General features: G+C 60.4%; 7 protein-coding genes across 7 annotated transcripts; all 7 read right to left on the bottom strand.

Moving 5' to 3' along the window:
- Nucleotides 1-1,142: 1,142 nt before the first annotated feature.
- LMXM_29_1580 (conserved hypothetical protein) lies at nucleotides 1,143-3,674 on the bottom strand (the record flags this gene model as incomplete). Its single annotated transcript, XM_003877255.1, has 1 exon — nucleotides 1,143-3,674. The coding sequence occupies one exon, from the start codon at nucleotides 3,672-3,674 to the stop codon at nucleotides 1,143-1,145; it is 2,532 nt and encodes an 843-aa protein (XP_003877304.1).
- Nucleotides 3,675-4,602: 928 nt separating this feature from the next.
- Nucleotides 4,603-5,847, bottom strand: LMXM_29_1570 (conserved hypothetical protein; the record flags this gene model as incomplete). The annotated part of the gene is made up of 1 exon (XM_003877254.1): nucleotides 4,603-5,847. One exon carries the CDS (start codon nucleotides 5,845-5,847, stop codon nucleotides 4,603-4,605), a length of 1,245 nt encoding a protein of 414 aa, XP_003877303.1.
- Nucleotides 5,848-6,692: 845 nt separating this feature from the next.
- LMXM_29_1560 (putative protein kinase) lies at nucleotides 6,693-10,586 on the bottom strand (the record flags this gene model as incomplete). The annotated part of the gene is made up of 1 exon (XM_003877253.1): nucleotides 6,693-10,586. The coding sequence occupies one exon, from the start codon at nucleotides 10,584-10,586 to the stop codon at nucleotides 6,693-6,695; it is 3,894 nt and encodes a 1,297-aa protein (XP_003877302.1).
- A 2,354-nt stretch (nucleotides 10,587-12,940) lies between these two features.
- On the bottom strand, nucleotides 12,941-14,440 carry LMXM_29_1550 (putative pseudouridine synthase A-like protein; the record flags this gene model as incomplete). The annotated part of the gene is made up of 1 exon (XM_003877252.1): nucleotides 12,941-14,440. The coding sequence occupies one exon, from the start codon at nucleotides 14,438-14,440 to the stop codon at nucleotides 12,941-12,943; it is 1,500 nt and encodes a 499-aa protein (XP_003877301.1).
- A 966-nt stretch (nucleotides 14,441-15,406) lies between these two features.
- Nucleotides 15,407-16,384, bottom strand: LMXM_29_1540 (conserved hypothetical protein; the record flags this gene model as incomplete). The annotated part of the gene is made up of 1 exon (XM_003877251.1): nucleotides 15,407-16,384. One exon carries the CDS (start codon nucleotides 16,382-16,384, stop codon nucleotides 15,407-15,409), a length of 978 nt encoding a protein of 325 aa, XP_003877300.1.
- A 1,338-nt stretch (nucleotides 16,385-17,722) lies between these two features.
- LMXM_29_1530 (conserved hypothetical protein) lies at nucleotides 17,723-20,881 on the bottom strand (the record flags this gene model as incomplete). The annotated part of the gene is made up of 1 exon (XM_003877250.1): nucleotides 17,723-20,881. One exon carries the CDS (start codon nucleotides 20,879-20,881, stop codon nucleotides 17,723-17,725), a length of 3,159 nt encoding a protein of 1,052 aa, XP_003877299.1.
- Nucleotides 20,882-21,651: 770 nt separating this feature from the next.
- LMXM_29_1520 (conserved hypothetical protein) lies at nucleotides 21,652-23,013 on the bottom strand (the record flags this gene model as incomplete). Its single annotated transcript, XM_003877249.1, has 1 exon — nucleotides 21,652-23,013. The coding sequence occupies one exon, from the start codon at nucleotides 23,011-23,013 to the stop codon at nucleotides 21,652-21,654; it is 1,362 nt and encodes a 453-aa protein (XP_003877298.1).
- Nucleotides 23,014-24,501: the final 1,488 nt, after the last annotated feature.

The following is a 24,501-nucleotide window of genomic DNA, read 5'->3' as shown; positions in this document are numbered from 1 at the left end:
GGTCTGTATGCTCTCCATGTGCCCCACTGTCTGAGAGCGGAAGAGAAAGCAGTTTGCAGCCTCGAGGAATGAAGAAAAGGGAGCAGAGGTGAAAGGAGAAGCAAGACGAGTGCCCGAGAAGCGACATGGCTGCCGAGTCGCGGTGAAATCGTGTCAAGGATAGCGTCTTCCAGACACGCTCCAGTACCGAGAGTGGGGAGGGGGGTGCGATGCTGCGGTGCATGTGATCTTCATGCGCCTGCGAGACCCACAGGCCGGAATAGAATGTATCCAGGGGTACAAGACACACTGTAGAGTTGCCGCTGGCTTGCACCTTCTTCGCTTTTTGTCTCCTCGTACATCACCGTGAGACACTGAGGCTGCCTCTTTCACGTCGCCCCGTCTCGCCCGTTACAGCAATGACGCGACACAGACTCAACGCCAAAATCGAGCAAAATAAAAGCAAAGCACAAGCGAGAAACACACGCAGAGAGCGTGAAAAGACAGATGCTGTAAGCGCCTCGTGGCTGTGTGGGGAGCGGAGGAGGGGGGAGGTGGGGAGGGTGGGGTTAAAGACGGAGTGCGGAAGCCTGTGCCGGCTGTCTGCTCACTTGCGTATGCGCAGCTCTTGAAAGAACAGATGTGATAGACCGCCGGTAGCCCTTTTCTACGTACGCGATAGACGCTATCATCATCATTCTCCTCGGCTATCCGTGTTTGGTGGACGGGAGAACATGAAAGGAAGATGAGAACACAAGAACACAGCAACAACCAAGAGAAGAGAAGCGGAAGAAAAAAAGCGAGGCGGTGGGGCACGAGTGGAGTCCGCGTTTGGTGGGCGTGAGCGCGCCACCAATGTTGCAATCAACCCAAAAACAACAACAAAAAAACGAAGATAACACGCGTACACCGAGAGCGAAGGGAGGGAGAGGGGGGAGAAAGCGCCACCATGAGCGAGTCCACAGGTACAGAGATGCTCAAGCACAAGACAACGAAGCCAAACGAGAACAAAAGGAAAAAGCGCCGCTCACCAACACCAACACCCACACCCCACACCCCTTCTACGCCACTACGCCATACTCACATCCGACCTCCGTCGGGTGCGACACCTCCCGACTGAAAGAGGAAGATAGAGAGGTGGCAAGGGGGAGGGGCAGCGCTCCTCATTCAAGCAGGATACGCAGGGGTCCGCACAACTTGTACGGCTCCGACTTGGACTTGTCAGCCATGCAGCCGCCAATCACGAAGAGGTAGTCGTTGTACACGTGCAGGGTGATACCCACCACGCGATTCGGTACGGCACCGACGAAGAGCACCACCTCCTGACACCGAGCACGCCTCGTGCCAGCGGGGAGCTGCTGGCCTGCACTGATGCCGCGCGATCCACGGCGACGGCCGCTTGAAGTGGGTGCCACGACAGGTTCCAAGTCCAGCAAGTAGAGCTTCACATCCTGGCGTGGCTGCGAGACTTGCCCCATAACCACCACGCGATTGCCGTGCTCGGTGGCAGCGACGGCCACATCACCCATCTCGTTCGGTAGTTCGGTGACTGCGCGGAGCGTCGTGGACGACATAGGCATTGTAGAGCAGTCGAACACCGCTGCCAGCCACTGCGAAGATGAAGCATCCGCGTCGTCAGCCGCGCCTGCATTGGCTTCGTCCTCGCCACTCGTCCGCTGGCACTGATTCTCGCTCCTCGGCTCGGCTCCGTTGCTGTTGCTCTCAGGCGGCGCTGTGGCAGCGGTAGCGACGTCTCTCCACGCCTTGGATGCGCGCCGCCACACCTCCGGTGCCAGCGTCAGGACGGGATGACTCATCGCGGCGTTCTCTACCCCTCGGCCGCCAACGAGAACCACCGTGCCGTCTTCGATGACCGCCATGCGGTGAAACGCGCGCGGCTCTGGCAGCTGGCCAAAGGCAAACGCCGCCGGCTTTGTCAGGCGCGCTCTCTCCTCGAGTCTGTCCTCGGTCGTCGACTCGGTTGAGTGAAGCTGCTCAGCCGCCTCGGTGAGGCCTGCATCGTTCCACACCACCGCGTAGCACTCAGCCCGGCAGCGATACTCCACATCGAGGCCACCTGTCACGAGAAGAAACCCGCCATCGGGGTGGAGCCGCTTGTGAGGGTCTGCGCTGTCCTTCACTGCCGCACATCTCCACGGGATGCACACGGCGTCGTGAAAGGCCAGCATCGGGAGCTCGTAAGGGGGCAGATCGTGCCTGTTCCACTGCATCTCGACGTCTTCGGCGCACGCCGCCGGGCTGCGCCACACACTCCAGAGCTCTGTGGCGGGCGGCTGATATCCACCACCCGACAGCCCGCCAAACAGTACGACGTGTGCCCCGATCGTCTGCTGCGGCCAGTCGTTTCTCTCCGACGATGGCGGCGCCTCCACAGGGATGCACGTCAATGTTGCGCCGTAGCGGGAAAGCGGGCGCACCAGCGCGTGCGGGCCCTCCTCGTACGGTGCAGGCTTCCACAGCTGCATCACGTGCGGGCCTGTCAGCTCCAGCGTACACAGCTGATTTGTCGTGTGCGTGGATTCGGCGTGCGGGAGAAAGGCGCGTGCCTGAGGGTTGAACAGCTGGTTACACCAGCGGTCCGAGCCCCCGAAGATGTACAGCAATGGGCACCATGTTCCCTTTTGAAAGGACGGCACCACTGTAGCGGAATGGTAGTGCAGCTGCAGGTCGCTGTAATCGCCGCTTGTGGCTTGTCGAAGCCGCAGCGAGCGGCCAGCGACGTTCTCGGCGAGCGGCAGCCAGTGCCATGAGCACTCCGCGTGAAGCAGCCGTCGGCAGACCGTGTACCAGCGCTGACACTCCTCCACGGAGCCGTAGCGGACCCAGAAGCGGTCGCCGTTGCTTGTGGTGAAGAGCAGCCATACCTCTTGGCCTACAAGTGGCGAGGGGTCCACCGCCTCAATGACATAGTGCTGCCGCTCCGTCTTGGATGTGGCAGAGGACCGAATGACAAGGTGGCGCCCTTCCAGCAGCTCCATGTAGCGCGCCTTCCAAGAGCCCCGCCAGGCCGTCTCCTTCTCCACCATGGAGGACAGCAGCACGACGTTGGAGACGCAGACGGTGTTTCTTGTATTCACGGCAGCAGCGATGGACTCCGCGGTGAGGGTGGCGTCCTCTGCTGATGGGCTTGCGTCCGCCGTCTTGCGCGAGGTGTCGGCGGATTCGGTTTGCGTTGAACTAGCACCGTTTATGGCATCACCGCGCTCGCCTGTCTTGCGAAAACAACCCAGGCTCTCACTTTCGAGGTGTCCGGAAGATGGTCTGCCGGGCGTCGCACCGGCGTCCGCGGTTACTGAGGTATCGCGTGAGCTAGCCACACCGCCACCCTCGCTCTGCGCCCCAGAGGTGGAGTCGGAGGGTACGAGCACTGTGAGAAATGCATGCAGCCAGCTGTCGTAGATCTCCCGCGTCGCCGCGCGCAGTTCCCAGGAGCCGCCCTCGAGCAGCCACACCGTGAAGCAATATCCCTTAGAGGTGTCGTCCTTCACGCTCTCGCGCCACGGGTCAAAGGATATGATGGTGCCGAACTTCTTCTCGGCGCCGTGCTCCTCGAGGCGGTAGCTGAGGCGAGTACCATCAAGAATGAAATAGCGGTGTTCATAGATGAAGCGCCACTCCATCTTCTTTTCCAGCCAAGAGGCCAAAAAAACTCGCGGCGCCGGCGTTGCTGTCATTTGCTTGGCGGGCGCGTACTCGCTCTGATGTGTAGGCTGGCTAGTATCGTGTTCCTGAGGGAGGTGGGGGGAGGGGCTCTAACGGTGGTACGTGCTGCAGACACACGCGAGCGAGAAACTGCCGAGTCCTGAGTGGGGCTTGTGTTGGTGTGCTCGCGTGTCTGCCGCACGGGCGGCACTGGCCCCGCAGCTTACGCTCTGCGTTAGTGTGTGTGTATAGAGAATGCAAAGTGTGCCGATTGGTTGTCAGGCCGGCTTTGTGGCCGTCGCAGCTGCCAATCTTCGGTAGAGGCAAGTCTCAGAGGAGTCAGAGGAGGAGAAAGCAGTCGCGCGGGGCGCTGGTGAGAAGATAAACGCATCAGACGTCACCCGTTACCGGCCGCAAGAAAAAAAAACAAAGAGCAGCAGAAGCAGGGAGAGCAAACGGCACGTTGAGGATCCTGCAATGCGACGCGCGTGCGTATGTGTATGTATGTATGTTGTGTACGCTTGCGTGAAGTGGGGCTCACAGGGAACTCGTAGAGATCGTCGAGAGGCACGATGTGAAGGGATACAGACACCGTGGAAAGGTCAAAGAAGCAGCAGAAGGGTAGCGAGTTACGGCTACCGAGCACCATGGATAGACCCCGTGTAAATGGAGCTATGATGAGTACGTTTCTTGCCGTTGGCCCTCCCCTCAGTGTCAGGCGGCAAGCAGGAGGAAAACGACGGTCGGGACACACACACACACGCATGGGCGCGTGTGCACAGAGCGTTTCCCTGCACGTCTTTCTTATGCTTGACTGCAAAGAGTCACCGCCAAGATCGGATAAGACTAGAGTGGCGCCGACCTTACCGCATGGTGCACAGCATGCAGCCATACCCAAGCTCTTCGGACACGGATGCGCCACCGCAACGCTTTCGCTTCACGCCTTCTTTGTTTCGGTTTTCAGTCTGACAGAAGAACCCGCAGCTTCTGCCACGTCTCGTGCGCGCCGCGCTTCTGCTGCCGCGCCGTCGCCTCCACCGCAGCCACCTCGTCGCAGTGGTGCAGGGCATAGTTGAGGAGCAACTCGTTCACATCCTCTTCTTCCCACTCCTGGTGCTTGTCATATTGCTCTGCGGAGACGGCGTGCCCATCGGTGCATCCACAGTGGACGCAGCGGCCCAAAGCTGCAGAGAAAGTCGACCCGAACCCGGTGCACGTGCCTCGCACGGCTGGCACCCCGTCTACACGGCTCAGCTCCGTGTAGGGGGTGAAGGGCGCCTTTCGGGAATTGACGTACGTCTCGTAAGCCGGCAGCGTGGCGTCCAGCGAGCGCCACTTCGCGTTTTTGGACATGGTGGTGAGGATTGTCTGGTAGCCATCATGGCACTGGTCCAGCAGCGACGGCGCCTCTGCCGCTGCTGACGTCGCGCCCGTTGCGTCGACGGCTGAAGAGGACGAGGGAGTCGGCGCCGGACGCTGCCGCCTCAGATTCCACACAATACATGGGCTGTCATGGTCCGACTCCTGTGGCATCGCGCACAGCGGCCGCGTCGTGTCTGCCTGATCGTGCACGACGAGAACGGTGCGGAAGGGAAGTCGCCCGCGGGTGCGCTCCCGCACTGCCTGGTGAAATTGCGGCAGCATCTCCAGCTCCTCCGCCGGGTTCTCGGCAATGACGGTGCGGATGAAGGTGACGGGCCGCACCGTTTCCTGGCCAGCGTCGCCTGCACTGTCCGGGGAAAGCAGGGCCTCCCAGGCACGAATGCGTCTGCGGAACTCCGCCTGCACATCCGTGTTGTTCAAGTCATAGTGGGTGAAGCAGGCGTGCTGGCTTCGGAAGAGCAACCATACATTCACCGGATCTGGAACAAAGCACCGAGGTGCACCCGTGCAGGCAGCATCGGAAGGGGAGGACGCTGACGAAAGGCGTGATGCTCGTGGGAAGTAGCCGTCCTCTTGCTTCGCGAAAAAGTTGTAGCGGGCCACGTCGGTGACAGCACTCGAGCTTGCTGCAGGGTTCGCTGAGGGGACCAGAGGAGTAGGACGCAGCGACGACGAAAAGCCGTTCGCAGTCAACTCCACCAGACCGTCGAAGGTGCAGCGCACCATGTCGAAGGGCAGCGACTCCTCAGCGGGGCGAAGGCCCAGCTTGCTGAGCATGAGCGACGGTCCACACCACCCACCTAGAGACACCCAACGCCACATGAGTCCGACAAGAGGTGAGAAGTAGAAGACAGTCACTCGCCTCGCTGCGGCTGCGTCCTGCTGGACGAAGAGAAGAGGGCCAGCGGCGGGAAGAAAGGGAGGGAGGAAGGGTGACGTTGGCGGCCCAGGCACGGATGACGAATAAGCGGCATAGGCGAGGATCCGTAAAACGGGAAAGGAAGCCAGATCCCACGTACGAAACGAATGTGCTGAGAAACCCCGCGCACGCGCGTGCGCTGACCTTTCTCAGAGATACCCCGGTTATACAGACAACAAGGTGAAAGCCGCAGAGGAGAGAGGAAACAGGGGAGTGGGTGGTGGTGGTGTCAGGCGGTGGTCATCGAGGAAGAGAGACATGCGGCAGAGGACTTTTTCTGCTCTGCTTCCTCCTTGCAGGAAATGGCGTGGTGAGGAAAACCGAAGTGGCCCCTCGCCATCCTCCTCTCCCTCCAGCATGCACCAAGTACGTCTCTGCCGCTGCCTTGGCCACCATTCCTCTTCTTGTTCTTCTGTTGCGTGGTGCATGCGTCACGTCCTTTATCTGCGGTGTTTATCAGCAGCAGCCCGCAGTGGCTGCCCGCACTGCGGAAACTCGCACGAGGCCTTACAACGGGAAGGTGAGGAAGAAAAAAGGGTACGGAGAGAAGCGCAGCGGCGTACACACACGCGCGTGCGCACCTACGGAACTGCAGCGCGTTCTTTCGGCTCTTGTACAAAATGGAAGAACAACACCACCGCTATGCTCCCTCACACTTGAGCTACCACATCCACCGCTACGCACCTCCGTCTTGCCGTCTTTGCGCCGTGGCCCTTCGCCCGGTCGCACAGGAGGGCCGCCAGCTGTGCTACTCGTAGTGGCGGTACAACTCGTCCTGTAGTGCCTGTTCGAGAAAGGATCTGAGAGCTCTGTGGACGGCTGCGAGTGTCATGCGGCGCTCTGGCTGAGTCTCAGTTAAGCGACGCACCAGCCTCAGCTCAGGGAACTGGGCAAGCAGCACCTTGTCGCGGTAGACCCCCTCGCGTACCTCACGCAGCACCGTCAAGCGCTCCGCGATGGTCTTGGGCTGAAGGTACATCTCCGCTAGCACAACGCCAACCGAGAAGGCGTCCGAGGCAGGTGTGCACCGGTTGCCCTTGAGCTGCTCTGGGCTCGCGTAGAGCGGGGAGCCGACGCCGATCGTGTTGATCGCGTTCATAGACACAAAGTCGTCCACGCGCATCTCCTGCTGGTACAAGAACTTAGCGAGTCCCAAATCGCCCAGCTGTACGTGCACGAAGCGGTGGAGCAGCCAACTTGCTAGACGGCGAAGAAAGTGTCGACCACCATCGGACTGCAGTAGCGGCATAGTCGCACCCGCGGGGGCCGCCTCCTCCTCCGTCACCTCGTACTTCGAGCGGGCGCGCTGGCGAGCCGGTGGTGGTGCTTGCCGCCGAAGCAGTCGCTCCTGCAGCATCTCAGCAGCCATGCGGTGAGGCGGGTGCATGACAAAATCGAGTGCTGCCCGCTCGCCATCCCATGAAGGCAAGTTGTCCAGTGAAGCCGTGGCCATCTCCGTTTTCCAGCCAGGTGAGAGAGAGGAGGCAGCACGAAACAGCTCCTGCATGCCGAGGGGCACAATAGAAGATCGCCGCGGTGCACAAGACACACTCGGGCTGCCGCCACTGGACGGAATCTCCGGCGGACAGGAGCTCGGGTGACGCCGACACAAGGTGAGGGCTGAAGACGGGGAAGGTACGCAGCCATCATTCTTACCATCGCCGTTCCCTGCTGTCGAAGCGACACACTGAGAGGCCGCCGACCCTGGAAACCTCCAGAAACTCCCCGTGCCATCCTCATCCTCAGAGCTGTCATCAACACCGCTCGTGCTCGACGAGTTCGTCTGGTAGACTTCCTTGTGGTACTGGCACCGGTAATTCATGAAGACATTCGTCGGCTTGACGTCACGGTGCAGGATGCCGCGATGGTGCAGGTACCGAAGCCCCGCCACGATTTGCACGGCGATGATCAAGTTCTCCACGCGATCAATGGAAGTGCGAGAAGCCAGGTACTGCGCAAGAGTTCCCTGGCACAGCTCCATCTGCAGGAACACCACGCGTGTGCCAATGATGGTGTTCTCCTCAGGCCGCTGGCTGCTGCCGTAGCCGTCGCCGCTACACTCGCTACGGCCGCTGTCACACCCTTGCGCGTCATCCCAGATGGACTCGAAATCTTCTCCTTCGTTGTCGGCACCGTCCTGAACAGTGGTGCCACTCACGCCATCCGAGGCCGCAGAGGAAGGGCCGGAGATGAGGACAGAGGTGGTCCTCAGCTGCTTGCGTAGCCGATGCGAAGTGAGGGGAGCACGCGTGCCCCACGCAGACGCAGAAGACGTCGAGGAAAAGGTGAGAGGGCGCCGTGATAGCTGCGACCCTATCTTTGTAGACGGAGAGATGTCGGCACCGGAGTGCCTGAAACCATCACCTGCTGTACCCCGCCGCTTCACCACCTGCGCAACAAGCACCGCGTCTCCGTCGTCGTCAGTCGAATCGTCCGCGCATTCATCCACGATGCGTCGCCTCAGGTCGCCGCCGCGGAGTCGCGGGCGCGACTGCATCGGCGTCTTTTCCGGTGTTACCGTCTCACTTGTTGAACTGCTTCCCACAAGCATCATCCTCGAAAGGCTTGGGAGTATCAGGTGATGCCACCCGCCAGCTGCAGTGCGGGACTGCGACCTCCTGAGAGTGTCTCCGTCTGGGTTGGTGGGAGAATGCGGGGTGCCGCCCCGCGCATTCTGTCGAGTCGTCGCGGGCGAGGAGGAGGATGCGGAGCTGAATCGCCTGCAGCCCCCCAAATTCGCCTCGTACGGGTGGCACACACCGATGAACGCTAGCTGCTGCGCACGAGCGGGGGAAATGACCTCGGACCAGCAAGTGTGGTAGCGCACCAGGTAACGATTCTCTAACATCGCATGAATCCGCACCTCCTGCAGAATATCGCGCTCAGTCTCGTAGTCGCGGGCGACCAGCACCTTGATGGCGTAAAAGACACCGGTGACGCGATGCCGCGCGAGCAGCACCGCCCCACCGACGCCGCGGCCAAGCAGCATGAGCGGCTCGAAGCTTTCGTCAAAGAAACTGGCTGCCGGGATGTAGTGACGCGGCGGCGGGCTGATGATCTGAGCGACGCTGCTGCTCCTCTTTGGGTTCTCGTAGAGAAAGGATGTGGAAAAGCTCTTGGTGTGCACGGCGCGAGTGCCGTTGCGATGCCCCGGGGCTGCTGCCGCTGCAGCAGCCTGCTCGCGCTCCCCTGCATCGGACGAGGCGCTAAATGGCCCGTGGTTACCCCGTGTATTGCGCGCAAGCCAGGCGCTACGCGCAGCTGCACTCCTAGCGCTAAGCACGTCATAGGCAGAAAGCACACGAAAGACACGCGGAAACCTGGTAGACATCTCACTCCGCGCCGAGGGTACATCTGACGCCTCAAGGAGAAACCCACGCAGAGTCGTTCGCGCCTCCGATACGCCGGAGGCGCTTATCGGTGCAGCAACAGCAAGTTCGACAACCCTAAGGCTGCAAGCGTCACGCGGAAGCCATGGCACACGTCGCAGCTCGACTGCGGACATAGACCGCTCACCTGTGCAGCACCGACCCGCAGCGTCCCCGCCGTTCTGTGAGCTCCCCAATGCGGAGGCGGATGGGAGTCTCACCCAGAACGCCTCCACAAGAGGGAGAGGCAGCTGGAGGAGGAGAAGAAACTGCGGAGGCGCCGCTTCGCCGTTTCCGGCGGCGGCAAAGCTGTCCAGCGTTGCAGTCACTGCTCTGTACACGCATCCCCCCGGTCCGCACCGCACTGGGATTTCATGCGGCTCTGCTTCGCGCCCTGCAGATGACCCAGCACTCCTGTCAGTGCCCGCACATTTGTGCCTCGCAGGCTTTTCGCTCGACAGCTTCGTTGGTTCATTGCGGATGACTCTCGGCGAGGTTGCCGACGTGGCCGATGACGACGGTGCAGGACTGACAGCGCGGAGAAAGTGGTACTGCGGGGGGAGTTGCTTGCGGCCCGCCATGACGTCCATGTCGATGTCCGATGTACTGGTGCTACTGTGGTGCAACGTCTTCTCGCTGCTGATCGACGAGAATGATCGCGCAGCCGGCCCTTGAGACGCGGCAAGCAGCTCCGCTTCGCCCTGCTGTCTCTCCACCACAACTTCATCCTCGGCATCGGAGAAGGAAAGGTCTTTGTGCGCTCGTTGTCTGGGTGTGTGCCATGCCAGGTCAAGCTGAATCGCTGGTGCAGCCAGCTTTCCTAGGCACGTGTGAGCTGCTTTCCGTGCCGGAGCGGCCAGCGCTGCCCTCCTTGTCTTCCTCTCCTTGGCGGTCTTCGCGGGGGAGCGGGACAGTGTCGTCTGCATGATCAGTGTCTCATAGCGCTGTGTTGTCAGCGACAGTACGGCACGCGGCAGCCCGTCACGATTCGCAGCAGAGATGCTAGTACAGCTGTCACGGCTAACCTCAGTGCCGCTGCCGTCACTGGCGGACGAGTGGATACTGTGAGCCGAGTCGTCCAAAGACGATGTTGAGTCCAGAATCTCCGCTGATGCCACCGCCTTCATGTCGGCATCCAGATGAACGCCATCAAGCGATGCCCCCGTGAACAAGTCCAGCTCGATGTATCGCTCCTCCATGTGGCGCAAGAGTAACAGCCGGTGACGATGACAGCAGACGGCGTTCCAATGCCGCACTGCCTCCGGCAAGGGCATCCATAAGTGCGCCGTTGCGGCAACCTCAGCCGAATCACCAGTTTCCTTCGCCGTGTCATCACGGCTTAGCTGACCCGCTTCCTCCTCGTCCATAAAGTATCTGTGCGCCGAGCGTTTGGCGTCACTGCCGCCACCGTCCGGTGTCGCGCGTGCATCGATGACACAGCGTGGGCAGCGCCAGTACCACGCGACCTCCGAAGGTTGACTGGACGCGAACCCCATTGCCTGTGCTGCGAGGTCAACAGACGTGATCGAGCCTGCCGCCGCTGCCGGCCGAGCGTTCGCGCTCGCCTTCAAACTTCTGTAGGCCGCCTCCGGAATTCGAGCCATAAAGTCGCAGGGCCGAAAGAAGTTGTCGCCGCTAGCATCGCTATCACGGCGATCCCCGACAGGTTCTTCCCGTCCCTCACTCCGTCTCCGCTCGATCGCGGTTCTGTCGCCCTTGCTGCTACAGAGCAACGCGGTGTTACCCGACGCTGTTGCACTCGTTGGCTTTTGAGTGGCGGTGGCAGCCGAGGCGCTGGTGAGTCGGGGCGTGCAGGTTGAGTAGGGCGGGGCGAGCGCCGAAGACGGTGACGAAGATGAGGAAGACGCCTGTTTGCAGAACGGGCACGGCGCGCCGATTGCCTGTCGCCCAAGATGAGCTGCCCCAACTGTCCGAATGCCGTCGCTCCTTCCCTCTCTGGTGCCTCGGGCGGCAGTGCCATAAGCTGCGTCCGCAGCGCCGCCGTTGATGCTGCTATGTCCCTTCATAAAACCCAACTTGGGTGATGCAGAGGAGATATCTCGGTGCTCACCCGATGTGCGGGGCCCCTCTGCCGCCGCCCACGGAGCGAGCACGGTTGAGGCGGGATCTAGGAGGCGAAGAGACTTTGAAAGTGTACATTTAAAGCCAGCTTGCGCGGATGCAGCAGTCAAGGACGCCGGTGAGCACGTGCCGCCGTCAGTCGCCCCCACCAACTCGGACGGCACGTCGTCTCCAAGGCTACGCGACCAAAGGTGTGTCAAGACGGGAACGCGCTCATCGTCGTTGTCGGTGTCACCGTCGCTCACCTTCTCCGTCGTGTACCGGTAGCAGCGAAGCACCCCTGCCACATCGGTGGCGAGGAACAGGCAAGCGTCATCCCAAACGGCTCCAAAACTTGCCATACTCCACGATCGGCGCGTGCGCGTGTCCTTCCGTTTTGTGCCACGCCAACGGTGAGAAATAGAGAGGGAGAAGGGTGACGGCACAGGAGGCTGGAGGGGGGGTGGCCGTGGAGCTGTATGACAAAAAAAGCTGCCCACCAACGGGGACGTCGTGGCGAGTCGACTGAGGAGTTCGCACACCCGGTGAAAAGATTCGACGACGCTTACACAACTGCCCTTTCGGGCTTACGCGTCCGGCTGTGCGTATGAGGGGTTCGGCGACAAGGCCATGTAATAATCATGCCAACACGTAAAGAACGAGGCGCAAGCGAGACGAAGACCGCATATAATAAGAAGAGGTGTAAGGAGAGCAGCTAAGGTGCCACCGTAAGCAACCAAGAGAAGAGAAGGGTGGGGGAGGGAGGAAGGGGGGACGGCGCCCAACAAAGCAAGCGAGTCGACAAGACCCCAACACGCAGTAACGGGAAGGGGTAGCAGAAAACTATGAGAACGCAATGAAAAAGTAATAGGAGGCTTCTTCGGCACCAGTCACGCACAGTGAAGCGCAGGTCTTCCTCTGTAGCCGACTCCTCGGTCTGCACGGTATGTGGTTCGTGCTGCTGGGATAGGCGACTCCTGTTCAGCCACGCTTCAATCCGAATGCGTTACCACTGGGGAAAGAAGAGCGGCTAAGCAGGCGGTGGAGAACGGGAGAGTTGCCGCACAATGAGAGGCTGCGCCGGCATGCGCGAGTCGACGAGAGGTGAGGAAACGCAGAGAGTCGCTGATTCAAAGACATGCGTGCAACATCCCGAAGTGGCACAGGAGGGGCGCGGAGAAGCGGCGAAACGAGCGTTGCTCATTCGCCCGTGTCTGTGTCACAGCACCACCAAAGTATGGCGAAGGGGTTCCACCACCACACACTCCACTTGCCTGAGCAGCCCTTCAAGCGGGTCGCGCTAAGCTACGGGCGCCGGGAGAAGTCAACTCACCCAGAAGTCTGACTTCGTTCGTGTATCTCCTTGTCGTTTTCTTTCGCGTTCCACATCATGCGCGATCACTCGTGCCTCAAAGATGTAGTGTGCTCGCGTTGCCGTGCACGCGGTGCACCGCGCGATAGCCTCTCACGAATACCATCCTGCCCGCTTCGTCTACGAAAAGAGCAACGCGCAAACCACCCTGGGCAATTACTTGTGCAGATCGGCATACGTGTCCGTGTCAGGATATTAGTCCTCGCCCACCGCCTCCTTATGCGCCGCAGCAGCGGCCGCCTTCTTCGCCTCATTCACTTCGTAGCGCGCACGCTTCTTGCCGCTCAACTCCCGCACCTCCTCCTCATAGGTGCGCTCTGTCTCACGCTGCAAGAGAGGCACGTAGTTCGTCGGAGGCAGCGGGGCGCTGGCAGTGGTTTCTTCGGTCTGAGAAATCTTTTCCTCGCAGCTAGTCGTCGTCGAGAGGGGCTGCCCTTTGTTGGCTTCTGTACGCAGGTAGTAGAGCAGGTCGCGCTTGCGCGCCTTCATCTGGCCGGCGGTACCCGGGTCTGTCCAGTCGCACCCCGTGATGGACCACCCATCCAAACGCCGCAGCTCGGGATCTCGCCGAACAACAGCGCGCGAGTGGCCCTCGCCTGATGCAACTCTTTTCTCCAACGCGTCCTTGCGAAACACGTCTGCGGTACCGGTGTACCAGCGGAACAACTGAGATCGCATAGCGGCGGCTGATGTGGCGCGGATCAGAAGCGCGGTGCTGATGTCTTGCAGTTCCTGCTCCATCGCATGAAACGCGCAGTGGGACATCTCCCACTGAACATTGTCGAAGCCGCAGTCCCACAGTACCAGCGGCGTACCGTCTGCCAGGGGGTACGTTGGCTTGCAGTCACCTAACTCTAGCAACGTCTGGACCACGCTAGGGGCCTCGAGCCCGCGGCCCACGAGAAACAGCACCTCCATGGTGCAACGAATCTGGTGGTACAAGAACGAGTTAGCTCGGATCTCAAGGTAGGAAATCAGCTCCGGCAGCTCCTCGCTCGGGTACAGGCCGACCGAGAACACCGTGCGCACAAAGTTGCTCACATTCACAACATCCATCTTGCAGAAGTTGCGGAAGTTATGCGTCCCGAGGAAGAAGGCGGCAGCCTCCTGCATTGCTGCCAGGTTCAGCCCGCGGTGGAAAAAGTAGTAGCGGTAGGTGCGATGGACGCAGGAAAAGCGTGCGTCGAAGGCGTCATCGACCAATGCACAGCCAACAATGCGAATCGTCGAGGGCAGGACGTTGTTGAGCATGCTGCAGTAGTCCAGTGGCGGCAGCTGCGGCTCCGCATCTGCAGTGCACGACGCGCGAGCGGTAAGTGATAAGGCGTTGCCGAGGGCACTGACACCCTTATCCGTGCGACCGCACCGCCCAAAGTTGTGCGGCCCGTCCTCCGGGATGAGGCGAAGCCGTCGCAACGCATCGCACACGAGTCCCTCCACTGTGTTGTCTGTCTCCTTCTGCTTTGCAAGGCCGTCGTGCACGTGACCGTGATATGCCAGCCGCAGCGCTATCTTTCGGCTTGGGTAGCGGTCGAACAAGAACGCTCTCTCCGTTCTTTGCTTCTTTGTACTCCCTAGTTTGCGCAGCGCTGTCGGTGACGCGGCAACGGTTTCGCGGCTGCCACAGACCGAAGCCGGGGTTTCCACTGTGCCGGCAACAGCGCTGTGGCCGTCGGTTGTGGAAGAAGACGCCATCCCCCTCTACAGCCTTTTCCGTCTTTCTGCTTTGTGTGCACTGAACGTCTGTGTCTACGTTCGCAAGTCGTACGGGGAAAAGGCGAGAACCACGAGGCAACCGACAACACATAGGCGCGCACACCCGAACGACGCAGAGTGTCGCGATGCGCCGTCTCTAGTTCTGCGACGCGAAAGCTCCGTGTGTGTGTGTGTGGGCGTGTGTAAAGGGCTGGGCTGGCCGGAGTTGTAAAAAAAGAAAACAAAGAAATCTGCGCGCGTCTTTGCGTGCGCGTCGCGCCTCGAATGCCTACAGATTTATTTATTTTCGAAAAGAAGGGGAGACGAGCGATGACTTTCAAAGGGAAGAGAGAGAGACAGGCAGAAACATGGAACACCGCCGTTCGCATGGCACTGAGCGAAACGCGACGGAAGCCGCATCGGCTGCGGTACTCGGGTATTGCAGCCCCTGCAGCGAAAAGCGGCCGCCGCGCACTCCTTAGAGGGACGCACGAAAGCAGCCAAGCCGCGCCATAGCGAAGCGTTTCCGCAAAGACACAGAGGCACGCCCACATACGGGGGTGGAGCTCCACAAGGGTGCGTAAGTTTTCCTCCTCCCACGCTCAGACGATGGCGTGGTGATGCAGGTGAGAAGAACGACGAGCGGAAGAGAGACACAGCCGCGGCGGTGAAGGATTCTACACAACACGCAAAGGCATCATGAATCACAAGACGATACACGGCAGAGTCTAAGAAGACGGTGAGGAGCGAGGGTGTGGAGAAGGCGGGAGGTGTGTGAGGGGGGAGGGAGGGGGAAAGGGACCGCACCTGTGCTGGCTCTGCGCTAGGCTCTGGCCTTCCTCGCTGGCCGCTGGCCTTCGACTGCTTTGCCGGTACCTTGCCCCTTCACCTTCGTCTGCGACGGCGCTCTACCAATGCGACTCGCGCCGCCGTCACACATACCGTGGGAGGAGACTGCCTCCGGGACTAGTGCGTCTCCTGAGGAGGATGCTCCACAGGCTGCGTGCCTCCAGCTTCCGCCTCGCGCCGCTCCCACGCCTCTTGAAAGCAACGCCGCTTCTCATCTCGAATCAGCTTCATTGTGTGGCGAATGTACAGTGCGATCTCCTCGACGCTAGCCATGCCGCCCATCCCGATGTCGCCACATGCCAGGCGCTTGGTCTCGGGACCAATAACCTGGTACATCGATTCACGCAGTGTGACAGGGAGCGGAGGGGCACGCGCAGTAGCAGTGGCAGCAGCAACGGCGCAGGAAGTTACCGCAGCCGACGAAGAGGAAGCGCTTATCGCCGCCGTGGCGTTATCATCGGCCTCTCTCTCGTTTGGCTCCGCGCTTTCCTTCACAACCGTCCTCGAAGGCGACGCGCAGCTGTCACCAACCGGAAAGCTGGTGTTGACAATTTTACTGCACGATGTGCAGCTTCGCGGATCTGGTTCGCAGTACCACTCCGCCAGCTGATTCAGCTGCTTCGCCGTGATGGGGTGCATCCACATGGCGGTGTTCATGGCCGGGCACAGGATCACCGGCTTCTGCCTCACCTCCCACGCCCGCATGACACTCGAGACCAAGTTGTCGCACAGCCCTGTCGCCACCTTGGCGAGCGTATTCGCGTTGAGTGGGGCAATCACAACGAGGTCTGCCCATCGGCGCAGCTCAATGTGCACCACGGCGTCGTTCATCGCCTTCCACTCACTCCACTCCTGCTCATCCGTGATGATGCTCTGAAACGGGATGCCCGTCTTGGACGGCTGTGCGCGACGGAGAAAGTGAAAGGCAGCCTTCGTAGCGGCAATGCGGATGTTGCACCGCTCTGTCGAGAGCTGATCCAACAGCAGCCCTGTCTTGACTGCTGCGACACTGCCCGTGATGAGAAGGAGCAGATGCACCGAGGGGTACTTCTCCTCGCTCGGCAGAACGGTCTGCAGCGACTCTGGAGAGGCCATTCGTTTCTCGCAGGGTTTGCTGTCAGTGTGAGCCGCGCGTAGCCGCTGCCACGAAAAGAAAAACGCTACTCCCAAAGATGAGCAGAAAAGAGCGGGCAAAGGGCTGCAGCGAGTCAAACCCTCTGAGCACAGGGAGAGCGGCGGGGGAGATCAGAGAGAGACATACACAGGTACTCGCGCAGCAGGGACAGAAAATAGTCGCTTCGCCCGCGAATCCCCGTGAGGAAGGGATGTGTATGACCGGCGGCGGCGACCCACACACACACACACACGCAACACAACACAACACGGGAAGGGGCCAAGAGGGATGCAGAGATGCGTGACTGCCACGACAACAAAGGCGCGAATTCGAGACTAAGGTGGCTCGGTATGCGTGCGTGCGTTCTTGGGAGAGAGAGAGAAGGGGGGAGTGGCGATGCACTGCCTTGGAGAGACAAGGAGGAGATATGGGAAGCTCTGTAGGTGGGCGTGCTTTCATGCATCAAAAGAAGGCGGTGAGGAGCAGACTCGTTTGAAGCAGTTTCGCGTTGTGGTCGACGGGTGCCGTCGGCAAGGGCGTCAGTGCGCGTGTGTCGGTCCGTTGGGCGCAGTGAAAGCAAGACGAAATAGAAAGAGAAGGAGAAGGTAGACACCCAGGGAGGAAGACAGGAATGCCGCCGCAGCGGCCCGGTGGAAGAACGGGGGGGGGGCGAAGGGGCATGCCTTCCCAGCCCCGCCCCCCCACACACACCGCCCACAGACAGCCACGCCCGCACAGAGGCGCACTATACTCCGCTATTAGTGGAGGTTGAGCTGAAAGTGCGGCCTCGCAAGAGGCACATCGTCATAGATGCCAAAGAAACCCTCGAGAGGAAGCAGTCTTGCGCATGTGTTGAGGACAACATGAGGCCCTTCACGGTCCCTTCCCCCACCCTTCCCTTTTTCTTCGACTACGTGCTCGCCAGGCAAGCAACTGAGAACCGGTCCAATTGTGGAACGTCGCTAGGTGTGCATTCCTCCACCTGTTCAGAAGTTTCGCCGAAAACGATGGATAAACGCACCTTGATATTGCTGAGCGACCTCCGGCTACACAACTTCATGGAACTAGAGGAGAACGGCGGAGCAGCAGCACCCCTCCCCCACCACATCAACATCATGGCCATCGCCCAGGTCGAAGAGAAGTGGAAAAGACGTGTTTCACGTGAGTATCCCTCGCACTCCACCCATGCGTGTGTCGTGTATCGTGGACTGGTGATGCGCTCGCTCCAATTTGTTTGGCCGGCACATACCTGCACAGCCACAGTGGCGCACCCTGACTTTCATCCCCCCTCCTCACCAAGATGATCCCACCGGTGCGGCCTAGTCCTCGTCGATGTCTTCGATCTCGTCCCCGTGTGGGATTAGCGGGCGCTCCGCACCGCTCTCCGTCGCAGCGCCGGCGGCCCTGTCGCCAAAGCCGTCTGTGGACAACACAAAAAGGTCGCTTCGGAGCTGAGCCGTGGCAGGGTTGCGGCCACGCTGCAGAATCGCCACCTGCAAGGGCGTGCAGGGGCGCAGGCACGGTCTCGTGTGCACAGAGTGAGTAGAGGGCACCACCATTGCCGGCGCCGACGCTGACAAGGACGACGATGCGAATCGAAATACCGTACGACGGGGTGCCGCGGTAGGCGCTGTAGATGTGCCGGATGAGGATGATGGCAGGGATGGTGCGTCTGGCGCAATGCGCATGCCAGGGCTCTGCGCCGTCGTGTCTGCCCCTTCACACGCCCGCGACAGCGACGCCAACGCCGCGGAGGCCGGGACGCGCTCCGCATGTGCCGACTGCGGCGGCAGCAGAGGGTTCACGGTGAGCAGAATATAAGGAGCTAAGGCGTAGTAGTCGAGCAGCACAGCCTCGGTGCTGCCGCACCGGTACAGCAGGTCAGGCAACCCCTCACGCAAAACGTCCACCTCGTCCGTCTGGATACGTGGTGTGAGCGTCGCATGTGACGATGAGCCGCCGCCAGCACCGGCGTCAAAACGGTGTCGTCGGTTACTGTCGCTCCGGTAGCTTGCAGAAGATTCGCGGGCGCTCACTGCAGGCACACTCTCGAGCCGCGCGAGTGCCAGCTGGACCCACTCCCGCTCACTAAGGTAGGCAGCGGAATCTGCTTCGGCGCCCCCCTCCCCTCTGCGCATCGAATAGGACATCGCGCCATGACAAATGTCGCGGAGGCGCGGGTAAGCCAGACGAAGGTATGGCGGCGGCTCCTGCGCGACGAAGCCTGGTGGCGGGCGCACCTCCGTCTGAATCACGCGGTACGTGAGGTGACATAGCTGAAGCGCAATAGACTCCACTAATCGCCCCGTGTTGCCAAGGCTCTCGCCAGCGGTGGTGCGGTCGGCCAGCTGACGGCGCTCACGCAGCGCAGCGGCGTTTGGCATGCCAGCGAAGCTACCACTCAGCTCCGAGGCCCGCAACGCGTCCGCGTCACTCGCGGCGTCGATGCAGCGTGCGTACTGAGGCAGTTGATCATCGCCAAAGTAGCGAATTTGGTTGTTCGTCAGGTAGTCCAGTATCTTGCGCGGTGGCACATTTAATGTGCCCAGCACCTCATCGATGCAGTACTTCTGTGTGAGCAACCGGCCGATGGCGTGAGAGAGGCCGAGGTACTCGTCCCTCGTCATCGGAAGGACGGTGCGTTGCTGCGACTCAGTCGCCGGGGGAGCCGCGCCTCGCTGCGCAACGCGGCCCTGTCTGCTTTTTGTGCCGCGTCTTCTTTGGGCATCCACATCGGCCATTGCCTGCATGGGCTCCATCTGGGAATCAAGCAGTGAAAGCATGTTCATAGCGGGCGGCGACGACGACTGGCGGGGCCGTTTGCGGGAGGCTGCATCGCCTACCTTGGCGTGTGTTTTGTTGTCGCCATTCCGGGATGTCGGTGACGCAGGAAAGCTGGTGGCTTCGGAGGAAGAAAATATTTGAACCCTCTCGCCCGAGTCCTTCGAGCTTACCTCCTCTACAACGTCACTCTCACGCTCGCTGTCGATCTCGCCTTCTTCATCCTTGCCTTCGCGGTGCGCTACTCCGGATGCTCTCAAAGCAGGTGTAGCGGCAGATACACACGGAGTCGAGTGCGAAGCGTAGACGCTCCGTCCGACGCCCGTGGTACCACTCAGCGAGAGCACGCGGGCGTCAGCAGCGCCGGCGCCGGCTGCCGCAACACCCTGGCGGGCCGCCAATCGCTGTTTCTCCAGTCTCACCCAGATCGTCGCGGCAGCTTGCGCTGCCTGGGCCCATGCTCCTTCGACCGACTCACCGCTCTGGTGTGCTGCCGGGGCTTGCGAGTTCGACGCAGGTATTAGGCACGACCACTGTACTTGCAGGAGGGCTTGGCGGATGTCGCCCTGGCTCCCCGCCACGATGGCGTTCAACGTCTCTGGGTCCATGAGATCAACACTCGGGGATGTAGTGCAAGCAGTCGCAGCCGCAGATGTGGGTGTGGGCACCTTCCGCTTCGCCTTTGCGGTACGCCGAGCGCGCGTGGGAGACGCAGACGGTGGCGCGGTAGATGATGATGATGGCAGAGAATTCGCAAAACAGCCCATCGCGGCCGTGTTCGCTGCCCACCGCCGCTTCTGCGCATGCCGCTGTACCTCGAGACCCAAAATGCTCTGCAGTCGCTTACGCAAGTTAATCTCCGTTATCGGTGTACAATGAAACAGCTCCACCGTGGGGCTTTGGAGAAGCGTGGACGGGAAGGATGTGTTCAGGTCGAGCTTATCGTTGTGTGTGTCGTGTGTGGTGTGAAGGAAAAAGATGAGGTTACGGCGAAGATGCTGCATCAGACACTCTCGTCTGCCCACACGTGTGTCGGAGGGAAGGAATGGCCCCTGTTCCTGCTCTTCGTGCTGTGCAGTGGCGCGCAGTTCCTCGTACTCTCTGAGGAACAAGAGCGTACAGCGATGCAGCGCGTGGGAGGCGGGCTCACCGTAGAACTTGATGATGTGCGCATGATTTGTCGGCAACTCTGTCGAGCCTGCACTTCCTCCCATGACGCCTGCGCGGCTATCCGCGGAGCTGCTGCTGCCTCTGCTGCTCACGCAGCTTGCCGGTGATTCGGTGAGAGACGGCAGCTGCAGCTCGCCGCCACCCAGCTGGCCTCGACAGTAGGAAACAACGCTATGCAAGTACTGCGCATAAGCAGGCACGGTGGCCTCGCACGTGTGAAAGATGTGAAAGGACGTGCTATAGCACTGAGCCCACTGCGATGTTGCGCCTGGGCCGACACGAGACGTGCTGTGGGCCGTGGGCACGGGAGCTTCCACCAGTGTGGCATCCTCGCGCAGGAGTACCTTTAAGGTTTCAAGCTTGCCGCAGCCGGGAGGTCCGTAGAGGAGGACAATGTGCGGTGCTGCACTCGGCAAAGTCTTGCCTCTGCCGCGTGCCTGCTGGATTACAGTGGACAGTGTCACAGTCTTCTGCCGACTCCAAGCCACATCCGCCACGGTGCGAGGAGCGTACACTTCATGTAGCATGCCTACACAGCGACGGCGACGCTCATAGTCGGTGCTGCAGGTGCTCACTCCAATAGATGGCCAACGAGAGAGAGACTCCAGTACCGCACAAACTGCGAGGGCGACAGTGACGGAGTGGTGGACAAGCGAATAGGCGTACGAAAGAGAGAGATCAACGGCGTCGCAACTTTGAGGAGGAGCAAGACAAGAGGGGAAGCGGCGAAAGGCTACGCTTGAGTACGACTACGTGCGGGCATGTGCCTGTGTAGTCACGTGTGTTGGCGCGCCAGTGCCACGTACGGGAAGAGAAAAGTGTGTGAGGCAACGTGCAACAGTGCTCTGTGAGGGAATGTGCTTCTATGGTGTGCGGGTGTGCGGGCTTTCAAGGATACGGGTGTGCGCCCTGCCGGTGCAGACGCTGGGGTACACGCAAAGAGAAGTCAATTTGTTTTTTAATTATTATTCTTGTACGAGGAGAAGGTAACTGATGCGTGAAGGAAAGAGCAAGCTTGGCACCAGTCGCAAGACTGGGTCTGGCGACTGCATGGCGCCGCAGTGCTCGCCGCCGGGGCAAAGCGCGCAGTTTACATTGGCGCCAAGTGAGTCATACAGGTCTCACCAGGCACCACATTCCGCCTTGAACGGCCACCAGCGTGAGTGGCACGCACCACTGAGCCCCTGCTTCATCAATGCGAATCCCACACAGCAGTGCACGCTCTCCTCTTTGTCTTTCGCAGCGTAACTCCTAAAAAACGCGTGCAGGTCTTTGTGGGGCTCAAGTGGTGCACCACTTACATCTCTCGTTCTTCTGACTCCTCCAGATCCAGTCCGGTAAAGTCCACCGAGGCCACAAACTCGGTCCACTCGCAGCGACTCGCAGATGAGGAGGTATCGCATTGCTCCGATAGCCCCAAGATCTCGCGACGTCGCTTTTTCTTCAGCACCACCCGTTCAGTTTCACCGAGGCGGGGCGTCACCGTGCCGGGCAGCAGCAGGCGCCATGCGTGCAGGTACATGCGCCGAACGCCGGCGGTCACCCATGTGGATGTAGGTGGCCCTAACGGCAAGGCGGCGCACCATGGTAGGTCAGTGCAGTACAACGTGTCCCCAACAATAGGGAAGCCGATGGCGCGGCAGTGCACGCGGAGTTGATGCCGTCGACCCGTGTGTGGAGCGAGCAGCACCAGCGTCACTGGATAGTTTGTGACAGACGGGGAGTCCTTAGTGATTGCGTCCCACTGTGGCGCCTCGCCGCCCGCTGGTGGAGGTGCTGCCAAGTAGGTGCGCTTCAGCACCAACAGGCTTGTTGTAGCGTCACGGCTTTGCACTGCCGTGACAGCCATTCGGAAGTGCTCGGAGTCCGTCAAATCGTAGCCGACCGGCAGATCAACACAGACGACCGAATGCTTTGCAGTGCTCTTCGACAGCTTACGGTAGATGAGGTCCTCCACGGCGTCTGCCGGCACGGGAGCGGGATTTTCCAGTCCTGCAGTGGTCAGTGATCGAGCACCGCTTCGACGAGAGTGATACCGATGCACCACAGTCACCGGCACGACATCCTCCGCGTCCTTGGAATTTGCCGGTCCCACCGCCTCCCATGCTGTCGTCTGTGGCCGTTGCAGAAGGTACCGGAACACTGCCACTCCACCCCCATCTGCCAAGTTTGCAAAGGATCCTCCGCTCGAGGAGGCAGAGCAAACACCCCGGACGGACCCCAACCCTTCCCATGCCTTGTTGCACGCATTCGCCCACGAGGCAAACGACGATCGACGCGCCTTTGTATCTGACGTGAAAGTAGAGCCTGGCTGGTCACTCGAGGCGCTATCCTCCGCCGCTGCTGTATCGCCTGGCAAGTGCCCATGCAGCAGTGCAACATAGTACTTCCGAATCGTGCGCATCTCAAAGCAGTGGGCAAGCCGCGCGGCCATGTCTTTAGTAAAGGCCAAGCACAGTACCCCGCTCGTACCTAAGTCAAGTTGATGCACAAACTTCAGCTGCTTCTTTCGCTTTTTCTCCTTCTGCAGCTGCGCATGTGTATCATCGAAGATGCCACGGGCTTTCATGTGCTTGCACACCAAGGACTCTACGGTAAGGCCGTATATGGTTTCATCGCCGTCCATGGGGATGCCTGGGGGCTTGCTCACCACCAGCATCTCCGCATTCTCATAGATCACATCAAGCGCCTCGAGTGATGCAGCAAATTCGACAGCGTTTCTTCCATTCATTTACCGTGTACTGTCCATCACTGTCGTGCAGCGGAATAGAACGAGAATCATCGGGGGAGAGGCGTACGGTGAGCGTGCAGGAACCAAAAAAGATGGGGGACAGGGGGGGGGGTGCTCGGCCGCCAACACTCTAGAGCTTTTTATGCAACCCAGGGTGAGAAGAGAAGATTAACACACGCAACCGTCGACACATTCGACGCTTCCAGTGGACCCCCGCTCTTTCCTTGACCACCTCCACCAGTCCAGATGGTCGCCATCTTTACTCTATGCCGCGACGTGCCCTTATCGAATCCTCGGCGAGGAGCGTACAACCCCGTGGACGCCTTCGATCAGCTTTCTCGTTTTTCTTTCTCTTTGCTTGTTCGCTGTGATCCTTTCGGATCACACGACGCTGTCGCTCTCGTGGTTTTGCCGCTTGTTCCGCTGTCAGCAGCAGCAACACGGAGAAATAAAACAATCATAACGGTTACGTTGTTCGTTTCTGTCCTTTCTTTCGTCCCTTCCGCTCACGCAACCTCGAGCGCGCTATCGATTTCATCAGCGAGTCGGTGCGCGTCCGCACACAGGACCGGTCCCGTCGGGCCTGTTCCTCTAATTGTCCAACCAGCCTTTCCGCCAAGGCCTGGCACATCACACCACCGAACACCGTCAACTCGAGCACTTCACGGAAGCAGCCGTGAGGACAGCCGATTTGCGGGTGCATTTTTTTATAAACTGATGAGAAAGCAGTAGTGGGGCTAGAACGGGCATCAGACAGAAATCAAGTGAACACCTCCGGGAAACCAGCCACGTCAATGAAGAGCCACGCACACCGAGGTCAAAAAATTGCAGTAGAGGTGCCAAAAACAACTCCTCCGCAACGAAGAGACGAAGAAAGACATGAGAGCACAAAAGAGGCCATATCAGTAATGAAGCACAAAAATAAAAATAAATAGGAAAAGATAATAACTGAACGTAAAACGGGACAGAGGCCGCAACACCACACACGCCGGGGGCAGCGGCGACGCACGTAGGCACCTTTCATTGCTCATCCGATGCCGCGCAGCACGACTTCGCCTCCGCGCAGCACCCCCGCCTCTCCCCGTCCCATGCCACGGGCCACGTCGCGTGGCGCCAGGCAGCGGGGGCCACACGCGTCACAGCAATGCGCTGACACCGTCACCCGAGCACGGCCGCTGCCTCGAGCTACACAGCGGCCACCCGCTCCGCCGGCCGCCACCCCTCCCTCGCGCATCGCCCTCGCCGTGGCGCAGGCTCCCCGCACCAGGAGGCAGCGTCACGGCCGGGTGGGACACGCGCCAGCCACGCTCACACACCTCGTCCACCATGTGGGTGGCGCAGACGTGTTCGCTGTCGCAGGCCGCGACGATGCAACGCCGTCCAGTCTCCCACCGCAGACATCAGCGGCGATGCATC

This window comes from Leishmania mexicana, chromosome 29 (assembly GCF_000234665.1).
Source record: "Leishmania mexicana MHOM/GT/2001/U1103 complete genome, chromosome 29".
Taxonomy (NCBI): domain Eukaryota; phylum Euglenozoa; class Kinetoplastea; order Trypanosomatida; family Trypanosomatidae; genus Leishmania; species Leishmania mexicana.
Note: the sequence above shows the minus strand (reverse complement) of the source record. Positions and strands in the feature narration are given on the sequence as shown.